Source organism: Lithobates pipiens, unplaced genomic scaffold, assembly GCF_037356315.1.
Source record: "Lithobates pipiens isolate NorthernLeopardFrog02 unplaced genomic scaffold, aLitPip1_a1.2 Scaffold_8, whole genome shotgun sequence".
NCBI lineage: Eukaryota > Metazoa > Chordata > Amphibia > Anura > Ranidae > Lithobates > Lithobates pipiens.
The window spans coordinates 596,164,988-596,191,760 of NW_027507903.1; the positions used below are offsets into that span (position 1 = coordinate 596,164,988).

Below are 26,773 nucleotides of genomic sequence, written 5' to 3' on the forward strand. Positions count from 1 at the left end.
TCATCACTCATCACTTTGGAAATTATTATAACTCTGAACTGTTATTTTTGCACCACTTACCGGACATTCACGTTTGTTTTGTGTTTTCTTTTGGACTTTATTTGCAGTGGATTAATAATTTTTCACCAGATATTATACACGGTTCCTTTAAGTCGATTTTTGTTGTCACTTTTAAGGGTATATTCAGCACAACACGTGTTTCACATTACACATTTGTTTGATTTTCTTAAGGTCTATTTAGGTTAAAGCAAAACCTTTTTTTTCTAACAGCAAAAATATACCTCCCCAGCAACAATAAACCTTCCCCATGCAAAAATAGATCCCTTCCAGCAAAAATAGATCCCCCCAGCAGCCAGCATCAATAGACACTGTAGCACAACCCAGCACCCCTTGCCATCGCAAACATTCAGTGCCGGAGGCGCCGAACTGCGTTCCCCGCGTTCCTGCTGAAAGGAAAGCCCTGACTAAAACTAAAATGTAGATATACAATATGTAGGCGGGACCACATGGTGCTATGCGGAATAGTTCCAGCTCTGCATAGGATGCATTAAGGTGAAAAAACAACAAGGTTTACAACCCCTTTAAGGTTTGACCTCATATTATATGGTTTTGGTAAATCTTAAGACAAAAATCTGCAGAAAATCTAATAGTGTGTATGGGGTCTAAGAGCCCTAAAAGAACCACGCAATAGTCAGACGGGAAAATTTGCTACATTACCATTCTTAAAGGCGCTCGTTATATGCATTACGTGTCGGTCAAAGTCGCTGGCATACTGTGTCTCAAGAAGAGTTGCTTTGTACACTGTCAAGAGAATGAGAATGTTGGTTATGCTATAAATAAATACAGTAAATCAGCAATAATATATATCAGCAATGTGAAACACTAACTAGGTGTGCACAATATAATTGCAATACATGTGGAAATCTAGCAATACCATTTTTGAAGGGTTTGACCTTCGGATCTTAAGAAGCCTATATCTATGTGAGCAGCCCCAAAAGTCAAAATATCCAAAGAGTCCGTCCAATTGAAACTAATATTTCATTTACTGAAGGAGCTATAGGTGTGCACAGTAGAGTTGGCCGAATGGTGGAGCAAAAGTTTAGTGAACACCCAAATTTGCAGGGCACTGACGTTTTTTTCAGATTTTTATATTGGTCTATATTTTTATATTTTTTTTATCGGTATATTGGAAAAGGTTTTGTATTGCCAGGAATTAAAATGATGTCTTTTTTCTTTAGAAACATCAGTTTTGCTGCAGTAGGTTCTATATATGGTACAGAGGCGTTACTTTACAGGCAGACTAAGGAGACCCCCAGGCACGGTATTAACAGGAATTTTTCTTATTTATTGTTTCACTTTAAGCATTATTAAAATCACTGCTCCTTTGAAAAATATTTTTTGTAAGTTTTTTTTGCACTGATACATGTCCCCCAGGGCAGTACCCGGGCCCCCATACCCTTTTTATGGCAAACAACCTGCATATAAGGCTTCAAAATTAGCACTTTAGATTTTTCATGTTCGGGTCTGATAGACTTAAATGGGCTTTGATGTTCGGGGCTGAACTTTTGCTATGTTCGGGAGTTCTGGTGCAAACCGAACTGATGGGTGTTTGGCCCATCTCTAGTGCACAGCCTATTGCATTAGGGGGCATGGACCCCAAAGCTCAAACACACATGGCTTTCTCTGCAGCCTCAGCTTTACAGGGCAGTGAATAAATGGGAAGTGCTCTGTGCTGAGTGGCTTCCTGTTCATTCAAACTGAAGCATAGTAAGCCCCGTTTACTATGCTTCGGCTATGAATGGACAAAGTGAGCAAATGTGTTCCCTGTGTTTATTTAGAAAAGGAGGGGGTCAGTAAATTACCTATTTACTAGCCCCTCTCCCCACTCTCCATCCTGAAACATGCCCCGCAGCTGCCCAGAGGAGAGGAGAGGAGGGAAGCAAGCAGCACTGTTGGGTGGGGCAAACAAGGGGGAGGGGAGGGGGAATCGGCACAGCACAAAGTGAGTGGGATGTGCCCAAGCACACCGGGCACACCCCCTGCGCACACCTATGGTCTGCAATAAAAAGTTTAGGGTCCAACTTTCTTCATATTTTGGGTGTTCCCAATTACCTTGTGTTGTTCCCATTCTTCCAGCTGCATGGCTTTATAGAAATGGGCCTCCTCATTTTGGCCATTGCAGGTGAGTACATATGGGAGAGCAAGAGCTATAAACTTGCCACTGACATCCCTTTACAAGTAACCTTTTTTTTCTGCTTTAAATCTCCACTATAAGAGTCTACCCATGATGAATAAGGGACGGTGACCATAAGTCAGATATCTAACAGTCATATATCTCACCATAGTCCATCCCAGTTTCACATGCCTTATCCTTTCGATCTATAGCGCTGTAGCTTCCTTCAGGATCCTGTGACATCAAGCAATTCCCTTTAAGAAAGAAAAGTGAGGATAAGAGAAGAACAAAGTAATATACGGTCCAATTTCCCTTCTGTCCAGTCCATCAGGGCAGGTCTTTACTCCAGTATTTTACCGCTCTGTTTTGATTTCTCTCCAAAAACTGGAGAAAAAACTTGGGCATGCCAAGGGCAGCAACTCCACTTTTAGAGCCCTTTCACACTGACAGCGTGGGCGTGTTATTGGTAAATCGCTGCTAGTTTTAGCGGCGCTTTACTGTAGTTTTAGAGGCACTTTTAACCCCCGCTAGTGGCCGAATAAATGGTTAAAAGCACCCGCTTCGGCGGCGCTGCCCATTGATTTCAATTATTGCACTCATTGACACCAATGTTGGGGGTTATTATTACACTCACACTAATATTGGGTGTTATTATTACACTCACTGACATCAATGATGGGGGGGGGGGTATTATTGCATCTGCTGATACCAATGTCGAGGGTTAGTATTGCACTCACGACACCAGTGTCAGGGACAAATATTGCATCTACTGAAACCAATCTTGTGGGTTATTAGTGCATTCAATGACACCAATGATGGGGGTTATTATTACACTCATTGATACCAACGTGGAGGGTTTATTATTGTAGTCACTGACACCAATGCTAGGGGTTATTATTTCTACCACTGACACCAATGCTGGGGACTATTATTACTGGCACTGCCACCAATGCTGTTTTTTTTTTTCTACACACATCGACACCAATCCTTGGGGCTATTATTACACTCACTGACACCATTGTGGGGGAGAAATTATTGAAGTCACTGACACCAGCATTGGAGGTTATGATTGCACTCATTGACACCAATGCTAGGGGTTATTGTTGCTGTCACTGACACCAGTGCTGAGGGTTAATATTACTTCCACTGATGCCAATGCCAGGGATTATTGTTGTTCTTACTGTTCCGGTCAGTTCAGAGGTCTTCCAAAGTTTAGGTCATGTCACAGTCAGCCTTGATGTGCCAATATTAAGTTCACATAGGTACTAGATACAAAAGGTCACAAAGAGCCCATTGCATGCAGGCTTCATTCTACTTGTGCTGTAAATGTTCTAATTGGGAAAAACCACCGAAATCGGTGAGATGGCAAGGTTCAAATAGTGCATGGACACAAAGAGTAAATTTCATTTGACGAGCGATCTGCCTATTTTCGGATTGTCAGTATGGTGCTTTTGACAGCCGATTCCGTTTTTTCGTACAACAAAAGCCGGATGTGCAGACCATAACATTTTTGTCATAGGTTAACTCAACATCCAATTTTCATTTAATTAGTATGGTTTACCTACAAAAAAAATTGTAAGAGCAAGACTACACATGTTCAAAAACAAAAGAGCACAGACAAAACTATTCAACACATTATGTCAATTCTGAAGTTGTATTCTGTTGTACGAGAATTGGTGAGCAACCTCTTTACTTTTGACATCGAGTTTAGCATGCCACAAAAACGGACGAACGGTTGTCAGAAAATCTGATTGTGTGTACAAGGCTTTAGACCCAATAATTATGGAAATGTTTACTAAGCTACTGGACGGGCGTTTAGCAGACACTGAAAATGCACCATGCACTCTTTTTAACCTTTGTCTGCAGGGCCGTCTTTAAGGCAGGGCAAAAGGGGCAACTGCCCTGGGCCCTGTCATTGTTGTGGGGCCCAAAGCAGCTGCCTCATACTTGCCAACTATCCCAGTGTAAATTCCCTTGTCCCTTGAAGTTTTAGTCTCAATATCTCAGTGTGAAGTGATGGTAGTAATGCTGCCCAGCTTTGCCCTATTGTTGTGTACATATAACTCACCTGCAGACCCTGTGTTTACATGTAAATAACCGGCGTTCATATGTAAATATTGGCGGCATTACTAAGCAAATAGATGTGGCTGGCAGCATTGATATGTACATAAAGGTGGCATTCATATGTGTATCATGCTCCCCTGCAGTAAGGAGATGATGCGCTGTAACTTCCAGCAACCAATCAGTGAGCAGTATTACTTTACAGTAATCTCTAGTAAAGAATTTACAAGCAGAAATCATTTGCAGTAACCTCAAGCAACTAATCAGTGACCCTTAATGTGTGCTGTAACCTCTAGCAACCAGTCATTAAAGTGGTTGTAAACCCTTACAACACACTTTGACCTACAGGTAAGCCTAGATTAAGGCTTACCTGTAGGTCCAAGAAATATCTCCTAAACCTACATGGTTTAGGAGATATTTGCCGAAAGACAGGCACCGCTGTCTACGGCGCATGCGCCGTAGACAGCGGCACACAGGCACACTGAGCACGCCGCGGTCAACGGCGATATGCCGCGAGTGGCGGCTCCCGTGCGCATGCGCGGGAGTGACGGCTTCGCCGAATGACATCGACGGAGCGGCAAGACCAACCGAGAAGATGGCTACGCCGGACTACAGGGGACAGCGGCTGGCTCCTGTGTCAGGTAAGTGACACATGATGGACTACTATGCGATGCATAGTAGTCCATTATGCTTTACCTTTGCAGGGAATCAAAGAAGAAGTAAAGCCATCCGGGTTTACTTCCTCTTTAAGCAGTAATGATACACTGTAACCTCTGGCAACCAACCACAATCGCTGCCTGATCTGATACAGTAAACAGATTTTAAGTCTGGCTGCTATTTATTGTATGTCTCAGAGCAGGTGGAGAGCAAAACTACATGGGGGGGGGGGGGGGGGGGCAAGAAAATGTTTGCCCAGGGTCCAATCAGTATTAAAGACGTCCCTGTTTGTCTGAGCCTACTTTTTTAATTAAAGTCAGTTGTGGTGGGGGTGCAAAATTGGACATGTTATTGTCAGGTCTTAATGTGTCCTGATTTTTTGATTTTGCAATGATGGGAGATAGGCTAGTGGCAAGACATGCTAATATATGTACTGTATATATAATGATATTCTTGGCTAGTGCTCAAGTGTATTCGCACTTTTCAGTGGGTTTATGCCAGCCAGGAGCTAAGTTTCGGTGGCCCGCTTTTATTTAAAAAGAAAGAATATGTTCCACGAAATGGAAGGTTACCTTCACAGGGTTTCCCTATCACTTAAAAAAAAAAAAAAAGTGGTAATCAGTCTCTTGGCTCTCTCTTAGAACCCAGCTACTCAGACTCAGACTTCTGGTGTGGTCCCTCAAACCACCTTACAGAGCCGCTGTACTGTCATACAAATGTATCTTTCGCAACTCACTCTGCTCATTCCTATCACTCTTCTGCTCTGGCCCTCAAACTTAGGGCCCCTCTGTCTGTTCCCTCACAGACTTCACTTGTAAGATGTAGACATGCACACTTCTGGCTGCTCCCCAGCTGCCTCACGGAGTCCTCGGGAGGGTGGAGTCCTGATCTGCTGTCAGGCCTTAGATTAGAAGGGTTGTGCACAAACACCCTGTTGGTCTCTGGCAAGACACCAGACACCAAGGCTTTTTCTCCCCCAAAGCTCTCTGAAGCAGAACTAAACCCATAAATTTAACAGTTTCAAACAATTACATTCCAGGTACATGCTAGGAATGTAACTGTCACATTGCTTGTGCTCTCAACCTAACTGTCAAACCATTAAATGTCTGGTGTCATAACTGATCACATGTGTAGGATCAAACAGAGGCCAAGATGGAGGCTTTCTTGGCTGAAAATAATGGGCGGGGGAGGGGGGGTGTTTAGTTCTGCTTTAAGTGTGAGGATAGGAAACTGCTAGTAGGAAACTAAGCTTACATAGGCAATAATGATTTGAAGCTTTCAGAAGTAACGTTTCTAAAATCTATATTATCCTCAGAAACAATGTATTTCCTGTGCACTCTTATTCATAGGCATGTGCAGAACGGAAAAATGTATTTTGTTTCAATTTTCCATTTTATTTAGTATTATTCCGTTTTGTTTATTTGTTTTCAGACGGATTCAAGTTTTTTCAATGGATTTGAATTATTGAAATCAAATTAAAATTGAAAATACAGAATCGATCCAAATACATTGTGAAGAATAGCCGGTTCTATTTTGTTTGAAATTTGAATTTCAAAAGATGGCTATATTCTCTCTCTTTAATTCTATTCATAATTCAAATTTTGGAGATAGCTACATCTGTGCTATTCTTTTTCTATTCTTTTATTTTCTTCTTTTTTTTTTTTTCCATAAAGATTTTATTGAGGTTACAATAATGACAGGAACAAATGATCGCAGATAAACAGCATAGGAGGGACCAAGAGGAACCTCCTGGGTGTACCAGGCAACAGTAAGGGTGGAGAAGTCTGTTCCAATGGCTATGCCAGTCTTAATTCCAGTGTCACTATGTTAGATTACCAGTAATGGGGGAGGCGACACGGGTGGCTACCAGCGCTCGACCGTGTCGCCCTAGGGTAGAAGTGCGGGCCAGAGGGTAGGGCAAAGAGAGGCAGAGGAAAAACAGGGAAAAAGACGAGAAAGTAAGGGGGGGGAGGACGATGGGGAATGAGGGGGAGGGGATCAAGGAGGGGAAAGAAAAGAAAAAAAGAAAGAAAGAAAAAGAAAGAAAAGGGGGTGTAGCCCCTCGCCCCAAGTCTCTGAGGGGCAAAAGGAATGAGTTGCAGGGCCCCGGGTGAGAGTCAATACTCAATCTGGGGGAACATGTTGTTTGAATTCAGGGGTAGTTGTAAAGTGAGACCAACAGGCCCAAGTAAAGGAGAATTTCTCCATTCTCTCTTGGGAGATGTGGATCAACTCTTCCATGTCACCAATCCTGGAGATGGTCGCAAACCATTCGCCCAAAGTTGGGGCGCGGGTAGTCCGCCAGTGTCTAGGGATACACAATCTTGCGGCGTTGACCATGTGCATGGCCAGGGATTTAAAATAAGCCCTCTGGGATAGGGACGTGTGGTGGAGGAGATATTGTGCCGGTGAGAAGTCTAAGTCAAAGGTGGTAACTGGTAAGATGATTCTGTGGACTTCCCTCCAGAAAAGTTGGATGCCTGGACAGGCCCACCATATGTGTATCATCGTCCCTACATCGGCGTAATATATCCAGCAGATATTCGGGATGGCAGGGGAGAATTTATGGAGGCGGGATGGGGTCCTGTACCATCTAGTGAGAATTTTATATCCGTTCTCCGGAATGGCGACATTCAGTGAACCACCGTGTGCATATTCATGGACCTTAGTCCATTCCTCCGGTGTTAGGGGGGTCGTCAGGTCTCTGTGCCAAGAGGATTGCGACAGGGATAGGGTCGAAACGCCCGGGTCCAAGATAAGGGCATATAGGAGGGAGATGAGGTGCTTTTGGGGTGCCTTACGGTTACACAGGTCCTCAAATGGGGTGAGTGGTCTCGTCTAGTTGTCCGGGGCGGCCTGGGTGGAGAGGAAGTGGCGAATTTGACGGTACGTCCAAAACGAGAAGGACGAGGATTTCGAGAGGTTCCTAAGAGTGTCAAAAGAGGCGACCCTGCCCCCCGGGTAAAAGTGCGAGGCAAGGACGTCCTCAAAGGGCCAGTCCTGGCGAAGAAAGTTAGGTGAATTTCCAGGGGGAAAGTCATGGTTGCATCGTAGTGTGGTTAAGGGGCCTGGGGTCGGTGCAATAGGTATGTTGGCGGAGATTTTCTTGCATAGCATCAGGGAAGTGTAGATAAACGGGTGTGTGGCAAGCGATTGTGGCCATTGTTTCGGGAGTAGCCAGGGAAGAAGATGGATAGGAACAGGGGAGAAGGCGTTTTCCAGAGATACCCATAACTTTTTGAGGGGGTGGATATTCCAGTCCGCGATTCTGGTGAGGTGGCAGGCTATATAGTACTTATGTAGGTCCGGGAGGGCAATACCTCCTTTAGGTTTGGGCAGCGTAAGTCGAGAGTATTTGATCCGCGGGGGGCAGTCTTTCCATAGAAAGGCCGAGCAGATCCTCCGGTAGGAGGAGAAAAAGCTGGTAGGTAAGGCCATAGGGATAGTTTGGATCAGATATAGGAAGCGAGGTAAGATAATCATTTTAAGCAGGGCTGCCCGGCCGAACCATGACACATTGAGGTGATTCCAATCCCTAAGGTAGTTTTGGGTGTGGGCCAAGGCAGCTTGAAAGTTGAGGTGGTAGAGGTCTGAGAGGCGATGCGGGATTTTAATACCTAGGTATGAGATTGCGGTGCGTTCCCATTGAAAGGGAAAAGCTGCTTGGCAATGGCCACTTCCTGGGAGGGTAGGGTGACATTTAGGGCATGAGACTTGGTGTAGTTAATTCTGAGGTTGGAAATCTTCCCAAAAGCCTCCAGATCCCGGAGAAGTGATGGGAGAGGAGTACGCGGTGAGGTCAGGGAAAGCAAAATGTCATCAGCAAAAGCTGAGACCTTAAACTCCCTACCCTTCACCAGGACTCCCCTAATATCGGGGTTCGCTCGGAGTTTGTTTAAAAGGGGCTCTAAAGTGAGAATGTATATCAGTGGGGAGAGGGGGCAGCCTTGGCGAGTGCCGTTGTTAATGGGGAAGGCGTTCGATAGGTGGCCATTGACTCTCACCGCCGCGGTGGGGCCGGCGTACAGAGCCATTATAGAGGCAAGCATGCGGTCACCTAAGCCCACCGCTGCCAAAACTGCTCGTATGTAATCCCAGGCCACTCTATCGAACGCCTTCTCGGTGTCTAGTGAGAGAAAAAAGCCTTGAGTTTTGGAAGAATATTCTTTTATTTTCTACTGTATTCTATTCTGTTCACTTCTATTCTTTTCAAAATTCGAATTTCAGAAGACGGCTATATTCTTTCTAAATTAGATTTCAAATTTTGGAAAATGGCTATATTCTTTCTATTTTATTCTATGTTTATTCTATTCTTTTATATGATATTCTATTCTTTTCCTTTATTTTCTATTCTATTCGATTTTTCTATTCTATTCTTTTCAAAATTTGAATTTTGGAAGACAGCTGTATTCTTTCTATTTTATTCCATTTGAAATTCACATTTCGGAAGAGGGTTATATTCTTTCTATTTTATTTTATTCTGTTTTATTTGAAATTTGAATTTTGGAAGACTGATAAATTCTATTTTATTCTATTCTATTTGAAATTTGAATTTCAGAAGATGGCTATATTCTTTCTATGTTATTCTATTAAAAATTCAAATTTATAAATTTGAATTTCAGAAGATGATTGTATTCTTTCTATTTTATTCTACATTGTTCTATTTTAAATTTGAATTTCAACAGATGCATTCTTGCAATTTTATTATATTCTATTTGAATTTTGAAATTTGAATTTTGGAAGACTGATGTATTATTTCTATTTTATTCTATTTCATTTCATTTTTGAGCTAAGGATGAACCTTGTTCTAGATCTTGTGATTAGGAGACAGTCAAGGTAAAGTCTACATCACTAAGAAATGCTTTGCCAGGATAACATTGATTTACTAGGCCTTACCTTCAGAACAGCGACACACGTCTCCCTGACAGATGCGGCCATACAACTGATCACCTGCGACTGTGTGGTAGAACTTAGTGCAGCGAGTTTCTGGAAAAGCAATGTAAATTACATCAGACAGGAAGGCTTTATAGTGGACCTAGCACCACATATATTTTCAGTGACAAGTGCGTGCATGATAACTGATATACAAATGAAAATGTATTTCTAACATTTAAAAGGAAATTACGGTAATTCTTTGAAACAATGCTTTAAGAGCTTACGCACTTTATCATCATATAACTGCCTTAACCTATTAAGAGCTACTAGCATTACACATTGGGTGGAGATAGGCGTGCCAAAGTTCTGATGCTTAGAAAGTTTGTATTTTCAAACAAAGTTTTGCAGGAACTTGGAGCTTGCTGGAGGCTGTAAAGTCAAAAACAGCGCAAAAATGTACTGACACCTTGTGGGGCACATACATTATACTACCAAAGGTATTGGGTCACCTGCCTTTACACAAACATGAACTTTAATGGCATCCCAGGCTTAGTCTGTAAGGTTCGATATTGAGTTGGCCCACCCTTTGCAGCTATAACAGCTTCAACTCTTCTGGGAAGGCTGTCCACAAGGTTTAAGAGAGTGTCTTATGGAAATGTTTTACCATTCTTCCAGAAGTGTATTTGTGAGGTCAGGCACTGATGTTTGATGAGAAGACCTGGCTCACAGTCATCATTTATCCCAAAAGTGTTCTGTCGGGTTTAAGTTCCTCCACCCCAAACTCGCTCATCCATGTCTTTATGTACCTTGTTTTGTTTACTTGCGTAGTCATATTGGAACAGGAAGGGGCCATCCACAAACTGTTCCCACAAAGTTGGGAGCATGAAATTGTCCATAATGTCTTGGTATGCTGATGCCTTAAGATTTCCCTTCACTGGAACTAAGGGGCCAAGCCCAACTCCTGAAAAGCAATCCCACACCATAATCCACCCACCATCAAATGATTTGGACCAGTGCACAAAACAAGACATGGATGAGTGAGTTTGAGGTGGAGGAACTTGGCCTGCATAGAGTCCTGACCTAAACCTGACAGAACACCTTTGAGATGAATTAGAGCGGAGACAGCGAGCCAGAGCTTCTTGTCCACATTAGTACCTGACCTCATAAATGTGTTTCTGGAAGAATAGTCAAAAATTCCCATAGACACACTCCTAAACCTTGTGGACAGCCTTCCTAGAAGAGTTGAAGCTGTTATAGCTGCAAAGGGTGGGCCAACTCAACCAACTGAACCCTACGGACTAAGACTGGGATGCCATTAAAGTTCATTTGTGTGTAAAGGCAGGCGTCCCAATACTTTTGGTAATACAGTGTATTCTATTTTATGCATTTTTATAACAGGTTTGCTAAGAGATGATTTTTCTTTGGTTTATGATAGATACTTTTTTATTTCTGGAAGTTTACCTGGTGAGTAATAGTCATAGATAGTGACAGAACCAGGCTGTACGAGACCCACGTCAAAGTACCGGTGTGCATTGAACTTCAGACATTCTTCCTCTGTATGCGAAATCTGAATGAAAGTTAGATGAGAGTTACATCTTTGCTGCTCCGTATTTTGGTATTTCATATACATCGCAGAGTCTCCCTCCAATGGATATCAACTGGCTGGCGGCTGCCAAGTCAGGATCATTGGGAAAGTACTGGGTTAAAAAAATTGTCCCTTAAACAGATCAACATCTCCTTCACTTAGACACCACAGATGGAAGCTGGGGGTAAGGTAAGTATATCTTCTAATTTCATTTTGTTTTTATCTGCCAACTCCAGGCTAAATTACCCCTACAGTTCTTTTTTTTTTTTTGCCACAAGATGTCTTCTGTCTTTTGGGCTGAATGACCAACAACAACAACAGAGGACTGAGGAAAGACTCTGAGTGCAGGGGGGTGTCATGGAAATTCTGATAAATATTTTATTTGGAAATTCTGATGTATAGTCATAAATTTAAACAAATCCAAAATAAAACAAAATTTTAATTTTAATAGTTTTTGAATCGAATTTGAATAGTTTTCAAATTGAATTTAAATCGTTTTTGACTCAAATTCAAATTGGAATTTCCAATAAAATAGAAAATAAAGGTAAAGAATACAAAAGAATAGAAGAAGAATCACCTCTCAGCAATATTACTGGATAAGCAAACAGTCTTTGATAGGGTCTGGGAATCATGGTTAAAATATCTGTCTGAAGGTTTATGAGTCATTAGTAGAACTAAGTAGAGAACAACAAGGGTGCACCCCCCCCCCCTTCTTATTTCTTCCTCTTATCTCCCTTTCTCTCTTCTTCCTTCCTTTCCTTTGTAAGTTTTTTTCCCCTAGAATCGTATACGAGAGATTAGTAAGCGGTAAGAGGCCTCATGGTCACATGGTGAGGAATGAGGTGGCTAAGATTCCCCCATCCACAGCGTGATCCCATAGGGGGAGGCTGGTGGGACTCTTGCCTATCTTCTTCTCCCTTGCACGCAAATTAGTACCGTTGTGAATCCTAGGGGCAATATATACCTAAACAGTTATAATTGCAAGTTATGATTTTCTCAATAATGCCTAACCATGTATGGGATGAGTTAGACAAAAAAATAGAATAGAAAATAAAGGGATGGAATAGTTGTTAGTTGAAGCTTGACCAGTTCTAGGGACAGCCAATCACATCCACATCCCAGTAGTTAAGTAGAGTCAAAGAAAATGGGTAGGCATCCCTCCCATAAAAGGATTAGGTTTTTCAGGCATATGAGGCTGTCACTGAGGTGAGCACACAGACACAACTTATATAAAAAAGTTCATTTTATTAACCATTTGACCACTGGGCACTTAACCGGTTCCCGACCAGCGCACGACGATGTACGTCGACAGAATGGCACGGGCAGGCATATTGGCGTACATGTACGTCCAATCTTCAATGCCGCCCTGCCATCGGGAGTGCGCCGCGCTGGTCGGGACCCCCGTGAGTCCGGTCGCGGGACCCGCGAACTCGATCGCCACGGGCATACCCGCGATCGTCTCACGGGACGGTTGAATGGAGGAAATGCTGTGTAAACAGCATTTCTCCATTCTGTCTAGCAACTAGTGACGCTGATCTCTGCTCCATGTGATTGGAGCAGAGATCAGTGTTCACAAAATGAAAGCCCAACCCCCCCACAGTTAGTAACACACCCCTAGGAACACTTAACCCCTACACTGCCACCCCCTGTTTAACCCCTTCTCTGCCAGTGTACACAGGAATCACTGCATTTATATAGCAGTGATTACTGTATAAATGACAATGGTCCCAAAAATGTGTCAAAAATGTCCGATGTGTCCTCCATAATGTCGCAGTCACAATAAAAATCACTGATCGCCGCCATTACTAGTAAAAAAAAAAAATAATAAAACATTATTAATAAAAATGCTATAAAACTATCCCTATTTTGTAAATGCTATAACTATTGCGCAAACCAATCAATAATCGCTTATTGCGATTTTTTTTACCAAAAATATGTAGAAGAATACGTATCGGCCTAAACTGAGGGAAAAAAAAAAAATTTTATATATATTTTTGGGGGATATTTATTATAACAAAAAGTAAAAATAATGCGTTTTTTCTAAATTGTCGCTCTATTTTTGTTTATAGCGCAAAAAATTCAAACCGCAGGGGTGATCAAATACCACCAAAACAAAGCTCTATTTGTGGGAAAAAAAGGACGTCAATTTTGTTTGGGAGCCACGTCGCACGACAGCGCAATTGTCAGTTAAAGTGACGCAGTACCAAATCGCAAAAAGTGGTCTGGTCTTTGACCAGCAAAATGGTCCGGTCTGTAAGTGGTTAAACCCCCTTAATAACCAGACCAATTTTCAGCTTTCGGTGCTCTCACATTTTGAATGACAATTACTCAGCCATGCAACACTGTATCCATATTATTTTTTTTTTACACAAATAGAGCTTTCGTTTGGTGGTATTTGATCACCGCTGGATTTTTTATTTTTTGTGCTATAAAAGAAAAGAGACCAAAAATTCTGTAAAAAAATGAATTTTTCTTCATTTCTATTATAAAATTTAGAAAATTAGTAACTTTCCTTCATAAATTTTGGCCAAAATTTATACTACTACATATCTTTGGTAAAAATAAGTACAAATCGGTGTATATTATTTGGTCTGTGTGAAAGTTAAAGAGTCTACAAGCTATGGTGGCAATATCTGAAAATTTATCACACCTGAAGTACTGATGGCCTATCTCATTTCTTGAGACCCTAACATGCCAGAAAAGTACAAATATCCCCCAAATGACCCCTTTTTGGAAATAAAACATTCCAAGGTATTTAGTAAGAGGCATGATGAGTTTTTTGAAGTTGTAATTTTTTCCCACAATTCTTTGCAAAATCAAGATTTTTTTTTTCATTTTTTTTCCACAAAATTGTCATATTATCAGTTTATTTCTCACACACAGCATATGAATACCACAAATTACACCCCGAAACACATTCTGCTATTACTCTCGAGTACGGCGATACCACATGTGTGAGACTTTTACACAGCATGGCCACATACAGAGGCCCAACATGCAGGGAGCGCCATCAGGCATTCTGGAGCACCCAGGACAATTCTGACATTTCTCTCCTACATGTAAATATAATCATTTATTTGCTAGAAAATGACATAGAACCCCAAAACATATATATATATATATATATATATATATATATATATATATATATATATATATATATATATATATATATATATATATATATATATATATATATTTTTTTTTTTTAGCAAAGACCCTAGAGAATAAAATGGCGTTCATTGCAACTTTTTATCTCGCATGGTATTTGTGCAGCAATTTTTCGAACGCGTTTAAAAAAAAAACAGTTTTGTGTTTTTAAAAAAAAACAAAAAACAGTAAAGCCAATGTTTTTGCATAATGTGAAAGATGAGTAAATAGATACCTAACATGTCACCCTTCAAAATTGAACGTCGCTACTTAAAAATCCCCATAGGCGACGTTTTAAAGGTTTTTTAGCGGTTACATGTTTTTAGTTACAGAGGAGGTCTAGGGCCAAAATGATTGCTCTCTCACTCTAACGTTCGCAGCGATACCTGACGTGTGTGGTTTCAACACCGTTTTCGCATGTGGGCAGCACTTACAAATGCGTTCGTTTCTGCATTCGAGCACACGGGGACAGGACCGCTTTAAATTTTTTATTTTATTTTTTATTGTTCATTTTACTTTATTTATTTTAGTTTGACATGTTTTTCCCCAAAAATAAATTTTTTGATCACTTTTATTCCTATTACAAGGAATGTAAACATCCCTTGTAAATGAGAAACTATTTTAAAAAAAAGTGCTTGCATAGGGTGACACTATGGAAGCACAAATAATAAAGTGCCCAGGTCCCGGAAATAGTTTAATAAAAAATTGAAATGATAAGGCAAGATGGATTTTATAGGCACACAGGTAATAGATCTAAGGAACTGTTAATAATTTTATCTTATTTTATTAGTAAAAAGATATAAAACTTCGGTACAGTTATTTCAAACATACATATGTACAAAACAGGGATAAAATGAATTAATAATATACACTACAGATATAGATACTGATACCACATAATATCTTATAAAACCACATCCATAAATTTGAGCCAAATAAATTCTCAAAGTATCTTCCAGTAAAAATATATGGATATCCGGTAAGCTGTGGGTCCTGATCTAAGTCCAGGTATAGCAGATTTTTTCTCAAGAGCTCGACATGTTGCGCATGGAATACGCTTCCTCAGGAGCAATATTTTCTAGTAAAAATATTATAAAAGATACATGAAAGATTACAAAATGCATGAAAAAATTGTTACTGTAATAATACTTTATCAAATAAAGATTAACAATAGCCATAAAGCACATCGCTCGAGTCAATCGAAGGCTCACAAAAAAAAAACACTTGACTCGAGTGATGTGCTTTATGGCTATTGTTAATCTTTATTTGATATAGTATTATTACAGTAACTATTTTTTTCATGTGTTTTGTTATCTTTCATGTATTTTTTATAATATTTTTACTGGAAAATATTTCTCCTGAGGAAGCGTATTCCACGCTCAACATGTCGAGCTCTTGAGAAAAAATCTGCAATACCCGAAATATTGCGTTGGGTGGGCAACACAATATTGAACCCTACGGACTAAGACTGGGATACCATTAAAATTAATTGGCATGTAAAGGCAAGTGTCCCAATACTTTTGAAAATATATGTAATATTTGATTATAATATAATACATAGAAAAAAGGTTTTTAAAGAGTCGGTAATCCATTCACATACATAAGGTAATAGATAGTAATTTCCCACATGGTCCAGTGGATGAAGTTCTGGCTTCATCTTACCTTGTCCAGGTATATGATGAGAGTGCCTTTATCACTTGCTCCTTTGTTGATCTCAAATTGTGAAATGTATCGGTCCACTCCATTTTGAAGCTGCAGTATGATAAACCATTCATTAGCAAACCGTTCAACAAATATCATTACAATCCGAATGGAAAAAAAAAAAACTCTTCATATGCTTCTAAGGTAAACCTGAAATGTCATCTAATTGGACAAGACAGTATATGACATCACTGTCCAGGAAATAGATCACCAAAAAATAAGGGACCATGGCAAAGATGGAATATGCCAGCACAATGACTATGGCCATGTGTAGCCTTCACTGGAAGCCTATGTGACAATGGAGGAAAACAATTAAGGGCAGACTATCACAGGAAGTACCCGAACAAAGACCCTCATGACAGGATGACTATGTATTTTTTTAATGTAAGCTACAAATTAAAAAATATTGACAATGGAAATCAAAGCCTAAATTTAGTCAAAAAAAATAAACTCAGCACAAGGGACATTATTTGCTATTATTCTGGTGTGGCCTTGTGCTACTGGCTCCTGCATTCATTGGAATCCGCCTCCATCGATCCCACTTTACCCCCACCACTTTATTCTTTCGGTGCAGCGGGGGTTATTTGAGCAAATGGACATATGACATGTTCTTATCAAGAGTGCCTGACTATGCTGCCTTTTCCTGTCCCTTCCTCCATTCATAGAAGCTGTACTATAACTTCTGTGAATTAAAAATGGTCTATGAATAGAGGAAGGACTGATGAATGAAAAGTCCACCTCCTCAACTCGTAGATCATGTCTTATTCATAGAAGCTAAAGTATGGCTTTTATGAAGGATTCTACATGACTCAACATAGAAAAGTGAAGTATGAGGATCTATCCTTTGAGTGGTTCCTCCAATCCATGATGATTCTACATGGAAGAATAAAGGTTTGGGATTTTTCCCCCTGTACAGTTCCTCTGATCCCCAGTGATTCCACATAGATGCATAAGTAAAGAATTGGAATTTGTCCTCAATTAAAAAAATGAATTATTACATTGTGAAATTTGTTTGTAATTATTCATGTAGGCCACTTGTCCTAAACAGGGGCTACTAGCCTAAATTTCATTTTTACTGGGTGGTAGTCAGACTAGATTAATTGTGTAGTTCTTCACTTGGTCTTCCCTAAACTCAGCGGGGTTGGGAATTCTCACTGTCCTCAGTAGGTGTCACTGCTGTCACTTGCCATAGTATGAGATTTCATAAACAAGACTGAATTGTGAATATTTATATTTCTTTCAGCCAAAACAGTAGGAGGTTAAGGCCACTGGTGCATGCTGGGGGGTGAATATACATATCTGGGCCAGGCCATGTGCTCTTCACCTGGGTTGAGGGTACGGTGGGGGTTAATAGAGCTGACAGTCCTGTGACATGTACTCATCAAGAGTGTCCATCTATGCCACCTTTTCCTGCCCCTTCCTCAATTCATTGAAGCTGTACTATAACTTCTGTGAATTAAAAATGGTCAACATAAAACCTGGAGAAAGAATAAATGATTAAAAGGTCCCCCTCCCCCACTCATAGATCATGAAGTGAAGTATGAAGATCAATCCTTTGAGCAGTTCCTCCATTCCACAATGATTTTACATGGACGAATGAAGGATGGAGATTTGTCCCCAGTGCAGTTCCTCTGATCTCTATTGATTTCATTGGAATTTGTCTTCAGGTAAATAAATAAATTATTAAATTGTGGAATTTGTTTGTATTCATACATATAGCCCATTTGTCTCAAATAGGGGCTACAAGCCTAAATTTAGTTTTTCACTGGGTGGTAGTCAGCCAAGACTAATTGTGTAGTTCTTCACATGGTCTTCCCTAAACCCAACAGCGTTGTGATTTCTCACTGTCACAAGTTGGTGTCACTGGTATCACTGGCCATTTCATCAACAAGACTGGGTTATGAACATGCATATTTCCCTCAGCCAATCCAGTAAGAGGTTTATTCTACTAGTGCATGCTGGGGGAGGACATACATATCCGGGACAGGCCATGTGCTCACTCTGTTCCTCTGGGCTGAGACCTGGGGAGGTGTTACTAGAAGGAGCTCTGCTGCTGCTAGGCCCAATAGCCTCTTTTATGGCCCTAACATTTGCTGAAGTGGTCTAGAAGCTGTCCTGCCTTGTGTGGAATAAGCTGTGCTAAGGAGGAGACCCTTTGCTGGAGAAAGCCAGGGCCTGTTGACCCAATTGGAGGATGCACTGAATTTGGGAATATGCTTACAGTTTTGCTGGGTCGGCTTAAAGGTTCTAATACTGTGAAGCTGAAAATTAATCTGGAGAGGCTGTAAGTGATCTGCTACAGTATCTGAGACCCCTAACTCTCAGAATTTTAACCCTTTCACCGACGGGTCCATACGTCGTAGCGTCCTGACTGTCAGGTGAGAGCATTCAACCGGTGTAGCTGACACCCAATTGTTCTCATACCCCCCTGGTACCGACGCCCCCCGTGCACTCCCACAATGCTTACCATGCTCCACTTGCCCATCGGCGAGCATGGAACGGTGCTGGTGGGTGGAGGGGAAGGAGAAGAATGGATACACGTCTGCTCTCCTCTCCTTGCAGTGACCCGGGAAGCGACATCTCCGATGTCACTTCCGGGTCACGTTCTCGTGTCTCCAGCTCGCTTTGCCGGGTTTAGGATGTGCAGGGTCATATCTCAATAAAGAGAACCTGTCATCAAAGAAATCATCGCATAGGACACTGTTTGTCCTTTATGTGATGAAAAAAAAAAGTTAAGTATAAAAAAAAATAGTATTTTTTTTGCAAAAAAAAATAAAGTTACACCCAACCACAAAACCCCCTCCAACAAAACCCCCTCCCCTCCAAAAAATTTTTTTGAGACCCCCCCACCCCGCATATGCACACGCACTAACGTAAATGCATGTGTTGGGGCCCCTACATGTGAAAACTTTGATTGCGATACACATTTCACATATCGCTGGAGTGAGAGCAATAATTTTAGCACCAGACCTCCTTCATAACACTAAACCGATACCTATAGGGGGCCTTTGAAGCATCGTCTATAGAATATATAGGGTACTGAAGTTTGATGCCATTTCATTGGCACAAACAAAATGTAAGGTTTGGCATGTTGGGTATCTATTTACTCGGCGCAAACTCGTCTTTTATATTTTACAAAAAATGTGGGTAATTTATTGGGTTTGTTTGCCCTAAAATTCATGTTAGTGTGTTTTTTACTGAAACATTGCATTTCCTAGGCGTTTGCGTTAATGTCATGCGACATAAAAATGCTTACAGAAAATATATAATGGTTGGGGTTTTGTGTAATCTACAGGCCTAAAAAGATTTTTTTTAAACGTGTCCAAAAAAAACGCAAAACGGCTCTGGCAGCGAAAGGGTTAACCGTTTTGCAATAAATCTAATTTCTTGGTCCTCCATTTTAGCTATGGCCCTGGGGTGAAATGTTAGCCCACCTCTGCCTATGAACATCATATCGTGCCTTTGGGGTGTCAGGTGTGTGTGTGTGTGTGGAATGGGGGGGTGCTACATACAGTATAATCTGTCTATGATCAGCCTAAATATGGCCATTGATGGGTCCATTTTTTTTAGATCAACCAGTGGGTAGAACAAAACAAAAACTGACCTGATTCCCCAGCCAAATATTCGAGGTAGATGGGGAAATCCTACCACTGAGCTATTGTATTTTAACACCAAAATTGAACAATAGAAGATTGGAAAAACATTGCCTGGTCTGATGAGTCTCGATTTCAGCTGCCACATTCAGATGGTAGGGTCACAATTTGGTGTAAACATGAAAACATGGATCCATTCTGCCTTGTGTCAATGATTCAGGCTGGTGGTGATGGTGTAATGGAGGATATTTTCTTGACACATTTTGGGACCCTTATTACCAATTGAGCGTTGTTTAAATGCCATGGCCTACCTGAGTATTATTGCTGACCATGTCCATCCCTTTATGACTACAGTGTCCCCACCTTCTGATGGCTCCTTCCAGCAAGATAATGCACCATGTCATAAAGCTCCAATAATCTCACCACTGGACGATGAGGTCACTGTACTCCAATGGCCTCCACAGTCACCAGATCTCAATCCAACAGCTCAGTGGTCATCAACCCTGTCCTCAGGGCTCACTAACAGGCCAGGTTTGCAAGATAACTCAAATACATCACAGGTGATATAATTTGCTGCTCAGTGATTGCAGTATTCTAGTCTCCATCTCTCCAAGGTAATACATAAAACCTGGCATGTTAGTAGGCCCTTAGGACAGGGTTGAAGATCACTGCAATAGAACACCTTTGGGAGATTCACAGCATGGATGTGCAGCTGACAAATCTGCAGATACTGTGTGATGCTATCATGTCAATATGGACCAAAATCTGAGGAATGTTTCCAACACCTTGTTGAATCTATGCTATGAGGAATTAAGGATGTTCTGAAGGCAAAAGTGGGTCCAACTCGGTACTAGCAAGGTGTACCTAATACAGTGACCAGCGAGTGTAAATATTTTTATATATAGCCCTTTCTTTTGAGCAATATAATAGGTGGACCAGATGTTCTTCAGTGCTCACCCGCTTTAAGTCATCAACATCTGGAGAGTATCCCGTCATCATGGTCACGTCCACGATAGACATGGTAAGGTCTTTATTTTCACGGTACCTGAGAAAGAGAACATCATATGCCTGACTTCATAGGATGGAGCAAAGAACAATGGAACTAATAAATGCAAAGTATAATGACCCCAACAATCACTTAACTAAACAGCCTACTGTAAACTGAAAGCTGATTTGCTGTTATGGGATGCAGAACATTGCAATAACCTGTTGTTGAATGAGGTTAGTCTTTTGTTCCATCCTTTTGGTGCAGCATTTTTAGTGCTGATAATGCTGTGCCAATCATTATAGCATTGCAATAGAAGAAGAATTTTGACATTTTACTAGGAATTAATAGTTGTAAAATGTAATCTCCATCTTGTCCATTGGTATAAAAGTTTAGACAGATGATAAGGTCAAACTATGCTTCTGAAGATGTGTTCTCCTGTGTTTGGAAGCAAGGCCAGGCTCCTAGCAATATTTGGATTTAATTATATGAATATACTGTAGGGGCGGGTGGTGTAAAAAAGATGTATAAAAATTTAGTGGTTAATAATTGGATTTTAAGTTCAGTCTTTAGTAGTGCAAAAATGGCAAGGTTTCAAGTAAAAGTGACTCGTGCCTATGTAGCAATTTAGGTGACTTTCATGCTCCCCTTCAGATCCCACCCACCAGATCCCTGCACCCCTGCAGGGGTAAATCGCATGCAGTGAGTGTAATGGTAGTCCTCAGGGCATTAACTTCCTGCTTAGCTCAGCACATGATGGGGTATCCAGATCCTTGTGCACCTCTGGGGGTAAGCGATTCCCAATAGATTAAGTTGCAGTAGTTACCTCCTCCGTGGTAAACCACAGGTTATACTCATGGACAAAAGAGATGGGTACTTGTAGTGTAAATCTGGGCGATTTTATTAAAAATGTAAGTTTAAAAACACCACTTGACACAGTCAGGTGTGTGAGCTAGCATAGCTTGGTTGCAGTACAGGAGCTTCGAACTGGCATGCGTTCCACTAACTGGAGCTCTGCAACTGCAAATGACGTGAGTGTACCAAGCTCCGTCTTACGAGTTTTGTCATAGGACGTTGTCTGAGGCAGTCTGTTCACAATAGGAACAATTGCAAATATGCACCCATAACTGGTATTTGCAGCAAAGAGCACATGGAAGGGAAACGCATGCAAAACAAAACCAGAGAAATCCCATGCTCAACTTACCAACCAGCCTGCTAACCAACCAAATTGTCTTGTCTAACAGTATGCGTTAAAAACAGGGGTTGAGTTTGCACATGTTTGCAAATACATGCATAAGCTACAGACCCCTGTCAAGGTACCCCAATATTTTCTGTAGTCCTAACTCTAACTGTGGACCCCCTGTATAGGCTCTCAAATTTAGAGTTTAGAGAGACTGCAGAAAATATTGGGGTGCCCTGAAGGGGCTCTGTAGCTTACGCATGTATTTGGGCAAATGTGTGCAAACTAAACAATTGTTGTTAACGCATACTGTTAGGACAATTCAGTTGGTTAGCAGGCTGGTCACATTCGGTAAGCTGAGCGGGGAATTTCTCTGGTTTTGTTTTAAATGGGGTCTCTGTACCATGGGTTCGGTCCCCATTGCTTCTTGGGAACCAACTGCTAGGGAGGGAGCCAGTACACTGACCCCCTCACTATCGGAGCACCTGTCACCTACGCCAGGTAGCACGCTTATTGACCGTCTGCTCTACACCTCACACCAATTTATTGTTACCCATACCAACTCCTTTCTGACTTCAACTCATGCCAAGTAAACCTTTTGTATCGGCCTTGCTTCTTCTAATATGTCATGTACCACCATGCACCCCTTCAATAACTTCAGACCAGGCTCAAGAACAGTTCAAGAACTTTACTTAACCTGCTCAATACCGGACACTTTTACCCCCTTCCTTACCAGGCTAGTTTTCAGCTTCCAGTGCCATTGCACTTTGAATGACAATTGCGTGGTTATGTAACGCTGTACTCATATGAAATTTTTATCATTTTTTTAGAGATTCATTTTGCTAGTATTTAACCACTTCCCAACCAGCGCACGACGATGTACGTCGACAGAATGTCACGGGCAGGTATATTGGCGTACATGTACGTCCAATCTTCAATGCCGCCCTGCCATCGGGAGCGTGCCGCCGGCGGCGTGCTCCCGCACCGGTCGGGACCCCCGTGAGTCCGGTCGCGGGACCCGCGGACTCGATCGCCGTGGGCATACCCGCGATCGTCTCACGGGACGGCTGAATGGAGGAAATGCTGTGTAAACAGCATTTCTCCATTCTGCCTAGCAACTAGTGACGCTGATCTCTGCTCCATGTGATTGGAGCAGAGATCAGTGTTCACAAAATGAAAGCCCAACCCCCCCACAGTTAGTAACACACCCCTAGGAACACTTAACCCCTACACTGCCACCCCCTGGTTAACCCCTTCACTGCCAGTGTCATTTCCACAGGAATCACTGCATTTATATAGCAGTGATTTCTGTATAAATGACAATGGTCCCAAAAATGTGTCAAAAATGTTCGATGGGTCCCCCACAATGTTGCAGTCACAATAAAAAACGCTGATCGCCGCCATTACTAGTAAAAAAAAAAATAATAAAAAATTATTAATAGAAATGCTATAAAACTATCCCTATTTTGTAAACGCTATAACTTTTGCGCAAACCAATCAATACTCGCTTATTGTGATTTTTTTTAACAAAAATATGTAGAAGAATACATATCGACCAGCAAAATGGTCCGGTCTGAAAGTTGTTAATCACCACTGTGATTTTTATTTTTTGCTAAATAAACAAAACATGACTGAAAATCCTGAAAAAATAAAAAAGACCTATATTGTCTAATTTGTGTTGCGGTTCTGTGTTTTGGGGTACTAATTAGAATGAAATATTCTGGAAGGCAGTGATGCATGTAATGTGTGTTGCCACAATGCAAAGATGTAAATGGACCCTAAATGTAAAAACTGCAATCCCCACTTAAAAGTTGTACTCACTGACAATGCATTCTTCTTTAATTTTTAACTGGTCTGTTAAGGCCCAAAGCCTGATTCTATGCTATGAAATTGTGAATGACCATCCTCTAGCAAAACACTGATGAGGGACAAGTCTAGCAATTGTCTGTTAAAAGAGATAGCTTACCTGAAACAGATCTCAACAGACATTGTCCCCAAGGCGTTATCTGGTCTTTTAACTGTAAAAGAACAAAAGGGTATTGTGTAAATGATATCAACATATAAAAGTAGGGGGAAAGATATTTAAATAATTGAATGAATTTAATAAAGATAATAATTAACAAACCGAAAGTGGCATTTAAAAAATATATTCATATTGAGAAGTCATTATTGAATTCTGAAAAGGCTACGTTATAAATAAACATAAATGGTAGACATATTTACTAGATGATTTATTGTATAGGTATGTTTTATTACATTGGCTACAAATTAGCTAATCTGAAAGTACAAGCTGTAACTATGTGCTCAAGTTAACCTTAGAAAGGAGCTAAACTAAAAGTCCCAAAAAGCCAACCAGTGGACAAAAAGAGTGACCAGTATTGCCCATGGTCTCCCTGCAGATAATCTTTCCTCCATCACTAATTTAGCATGCCTTGTTCTTAATTTTGTGCCTGTATGGAGGTGGCCATCTAGGACACACATTATCCCCTTCACTGCCCTCTAGTGTTAACCCTTTCACTGCCAGTGAAATTTTTACAGTAATTAATGTATTTTTAATCACACTGATCGCTGTATTAATGTCAATGGTCCCAAAAATGTGTCAAAATTGTCCGACGTGTCCGCCATAATTTCGCAGTCACGATAAAAATCACTGATCGCCACCATCACTAGTAAAAAAAAAAAAATAATAAAAATGCCATAAAACTATCTCCTATTTCATAGACTTTTGCGCAAACAAATCAATATATGCTTATTGCGATTTTTTTTACCAAAAATATGTCGAAGAATACGTATTGGCATAAACTGAGGAAAACATTTTTTTTTTATATATTTTTTGGGGATATTTATTATAGCAAAAAGTAAAAAATAATGCATTTATTTTTTAAATTGTCACTCTTTTTTTGTTTATAGCGCAAAAAATAAAACCCGCACAGTTGAACAAATACCACCAAAAGAAAGCTCTATTTGTGGGGAAAAAAGGACATCAATTTTGTTTGGGAGCCACGTCGCACGACTGCACAACTGTCAGTTAAAGCAACGCAGTGCCGAATCGCAAAAAGTGCTCTGGTCTTTGGCCAGCCAAATGTTCCGGGGCTGAAGCAGTTAAAGCAACACAGTGGATGGAACCCATGCTGGCCATAGACCTGTTTTCTATACCTGGAGCAAAGTAAAGATCACAGAGGATCCTTTGGAGAGATTATCGGCACTAAGTGCAAAGCGTGTTTGACCCTTTGGGGTCGTATAAAGGAGGTGAACGGTCATTGCATGCAGTGGTGGGAAAAAAAACCCTGCTCTTCCAGAGCTCAGTAGCTTAGGGTGCGATGGGGTGGCATTCATTTTGAAAGGTATCCTAAAGCACATTGTTAATGGACTGCTTGCCAGAAATGGTATATGCACTGTTCCTGGTGCATTTTTAATAATATGTCAATAATATAAAAATATGTCAATCAGCAGTAGATCTCTCCATTTCTGTGCTGCTGTTCAGGTCGCCATGTTGGACACCGAATTGTTTTTTTTAAATATTTTATTTGTTTAATCTCAGGAATAATATATTTATATTAGGCAGGTAAATATGTAATATCTCCTATGATTTTATTTATACTTGCTACTTCTAGGCAGCTGGAGGAGCTCTAGATCACCTTTTTATCAGACTGAGTTTACTGCTTTGTTGTGAATAATCTGTGTGGAAGCTCATATACAGGTGCATCTCAAAAAACTTGAATATCATTGAAAAGTTAATTTATTTCAGTAATTCAATTAAAAAACGGAAATTCATATATTCAATAGATTCATTACACACACAGTGATATATTTCAAGCATTTCTTTATTTTAATTTTGATGATTATCGCTTACAGCTAGTGAAAACCCCAAATTTAGTATCTCAGAAGTCTACAATATTGTGAAAAAGTTCAATATTGTAGACTCATGGTGTTACACTCTAATCAGATAATTAACTCAAAATACCTGTAAAGGTTTCCTGAGCCTTTACATGCTCTCTCAGTCGGGTTCATCAGGTTACACAATCATGGGAAAGACTGCTGACTTGACAGTTGTCCAGAAGACAGTCATTGACACCCTCCACAAAGAGGGTAAGTCACAAAAGGAAATTTCCAAAGAAGCTGGCTGTTCACAGAGTGCTGTATCTAAGCATATTAATGGAAAGTTGAGTGTAAGGAAAAAGTGTGGTAGAAAAAGGTGCACAAGCAACAGGGATAACCACAACCTTGAGAGGATTGTGAAGCAAAGGTCATTCAAGAAGAATTTGGAGGAGATGTTGTTCAGTGGTCCAAAGTCCTCTTTTCAGATGAAAGTACATTTTGCATTTCATTTGGAAATCAAGGTCCAGAGTCTGGAGGAAGAGTGGATTGGCACAGAATTCCAGTTGCATGAATTCCAATGTGAATTTTACACAGTCGGTGATGATATGGGGAGCCATGTCATCTACTGGTGTTGGTCCACTGTGTTTTATCAAAGTCAGCGCAGCCCTGTACCAAGAGATTCTAGAGCACTTCATGCTTCCCTCTGCTGACCAGCTTTATAGAGATGCTGATTTCATTTTCCAACCGGACTTGGCACCTGTCTACACTACCAAAAGTACCAATACCGGGTTTAATGATCATTGTATCACTGTGCTTGATTGGCCAGCAAACTTGCCTTATCTACACCCCATAGAGTATCTTTGGGGTATTGTCAAGAGGAAGACACCAGACCCAACAATGCAGATGAGCTATCAAAGCAACCTGGGCTTCCATAACACCTCAGCAATGTCACAGGCTGATCACTTCCATGCCATGCTGCATTGATGCACTAATT

At 40.8% G+C, this 26,773-nt stretch overlaps 1 protein-coding gene across 1 annotated transcript in view; it reads right to left on the minus strand.

The window, feature by feature from the left end:
- The window catches only part of LOC143962295 (complement C3-like), a 324,990-nt gene that overhangs the window by 9,975 nt on the left and 288,242 nt on the right, over positions 1 to 26,773 (minus strand). Inside the window, exons 30-36 of the mRNA XM_077471597.1 lie at positions 23,927 to 23,978; positions 20,753 to 20,840; positions 16,164 to 16,253; positions 11,228 to 11,333; positions 9,788 to 9,877; positions 2,341 to 2,427; positions 718 to 801 (exon numbers count right to left, since the gene is read on the minus strand). Of these exons, the coding sequence (XP_077327723.1) occupies positions 718 to 801; positions 2,341 to 2,427; positions 9,788 to 9,877; positions 11,228 to 11,333; positions 16,164 to 16,253; positions 20,753 to 20,840; positions 23,927 to 23,978 (597 nt within the window). The remainder of the gene's footprint in view (positions 1 to 717; positions 802 to 2,340; positions 2,428 to 9,787; positions 9,878 to 11,227; positions 11,334 to 16,163; positions 16,254 to 20,752; positions 20,841 to 23,926; positions 23,979 to 26,773) is intronic.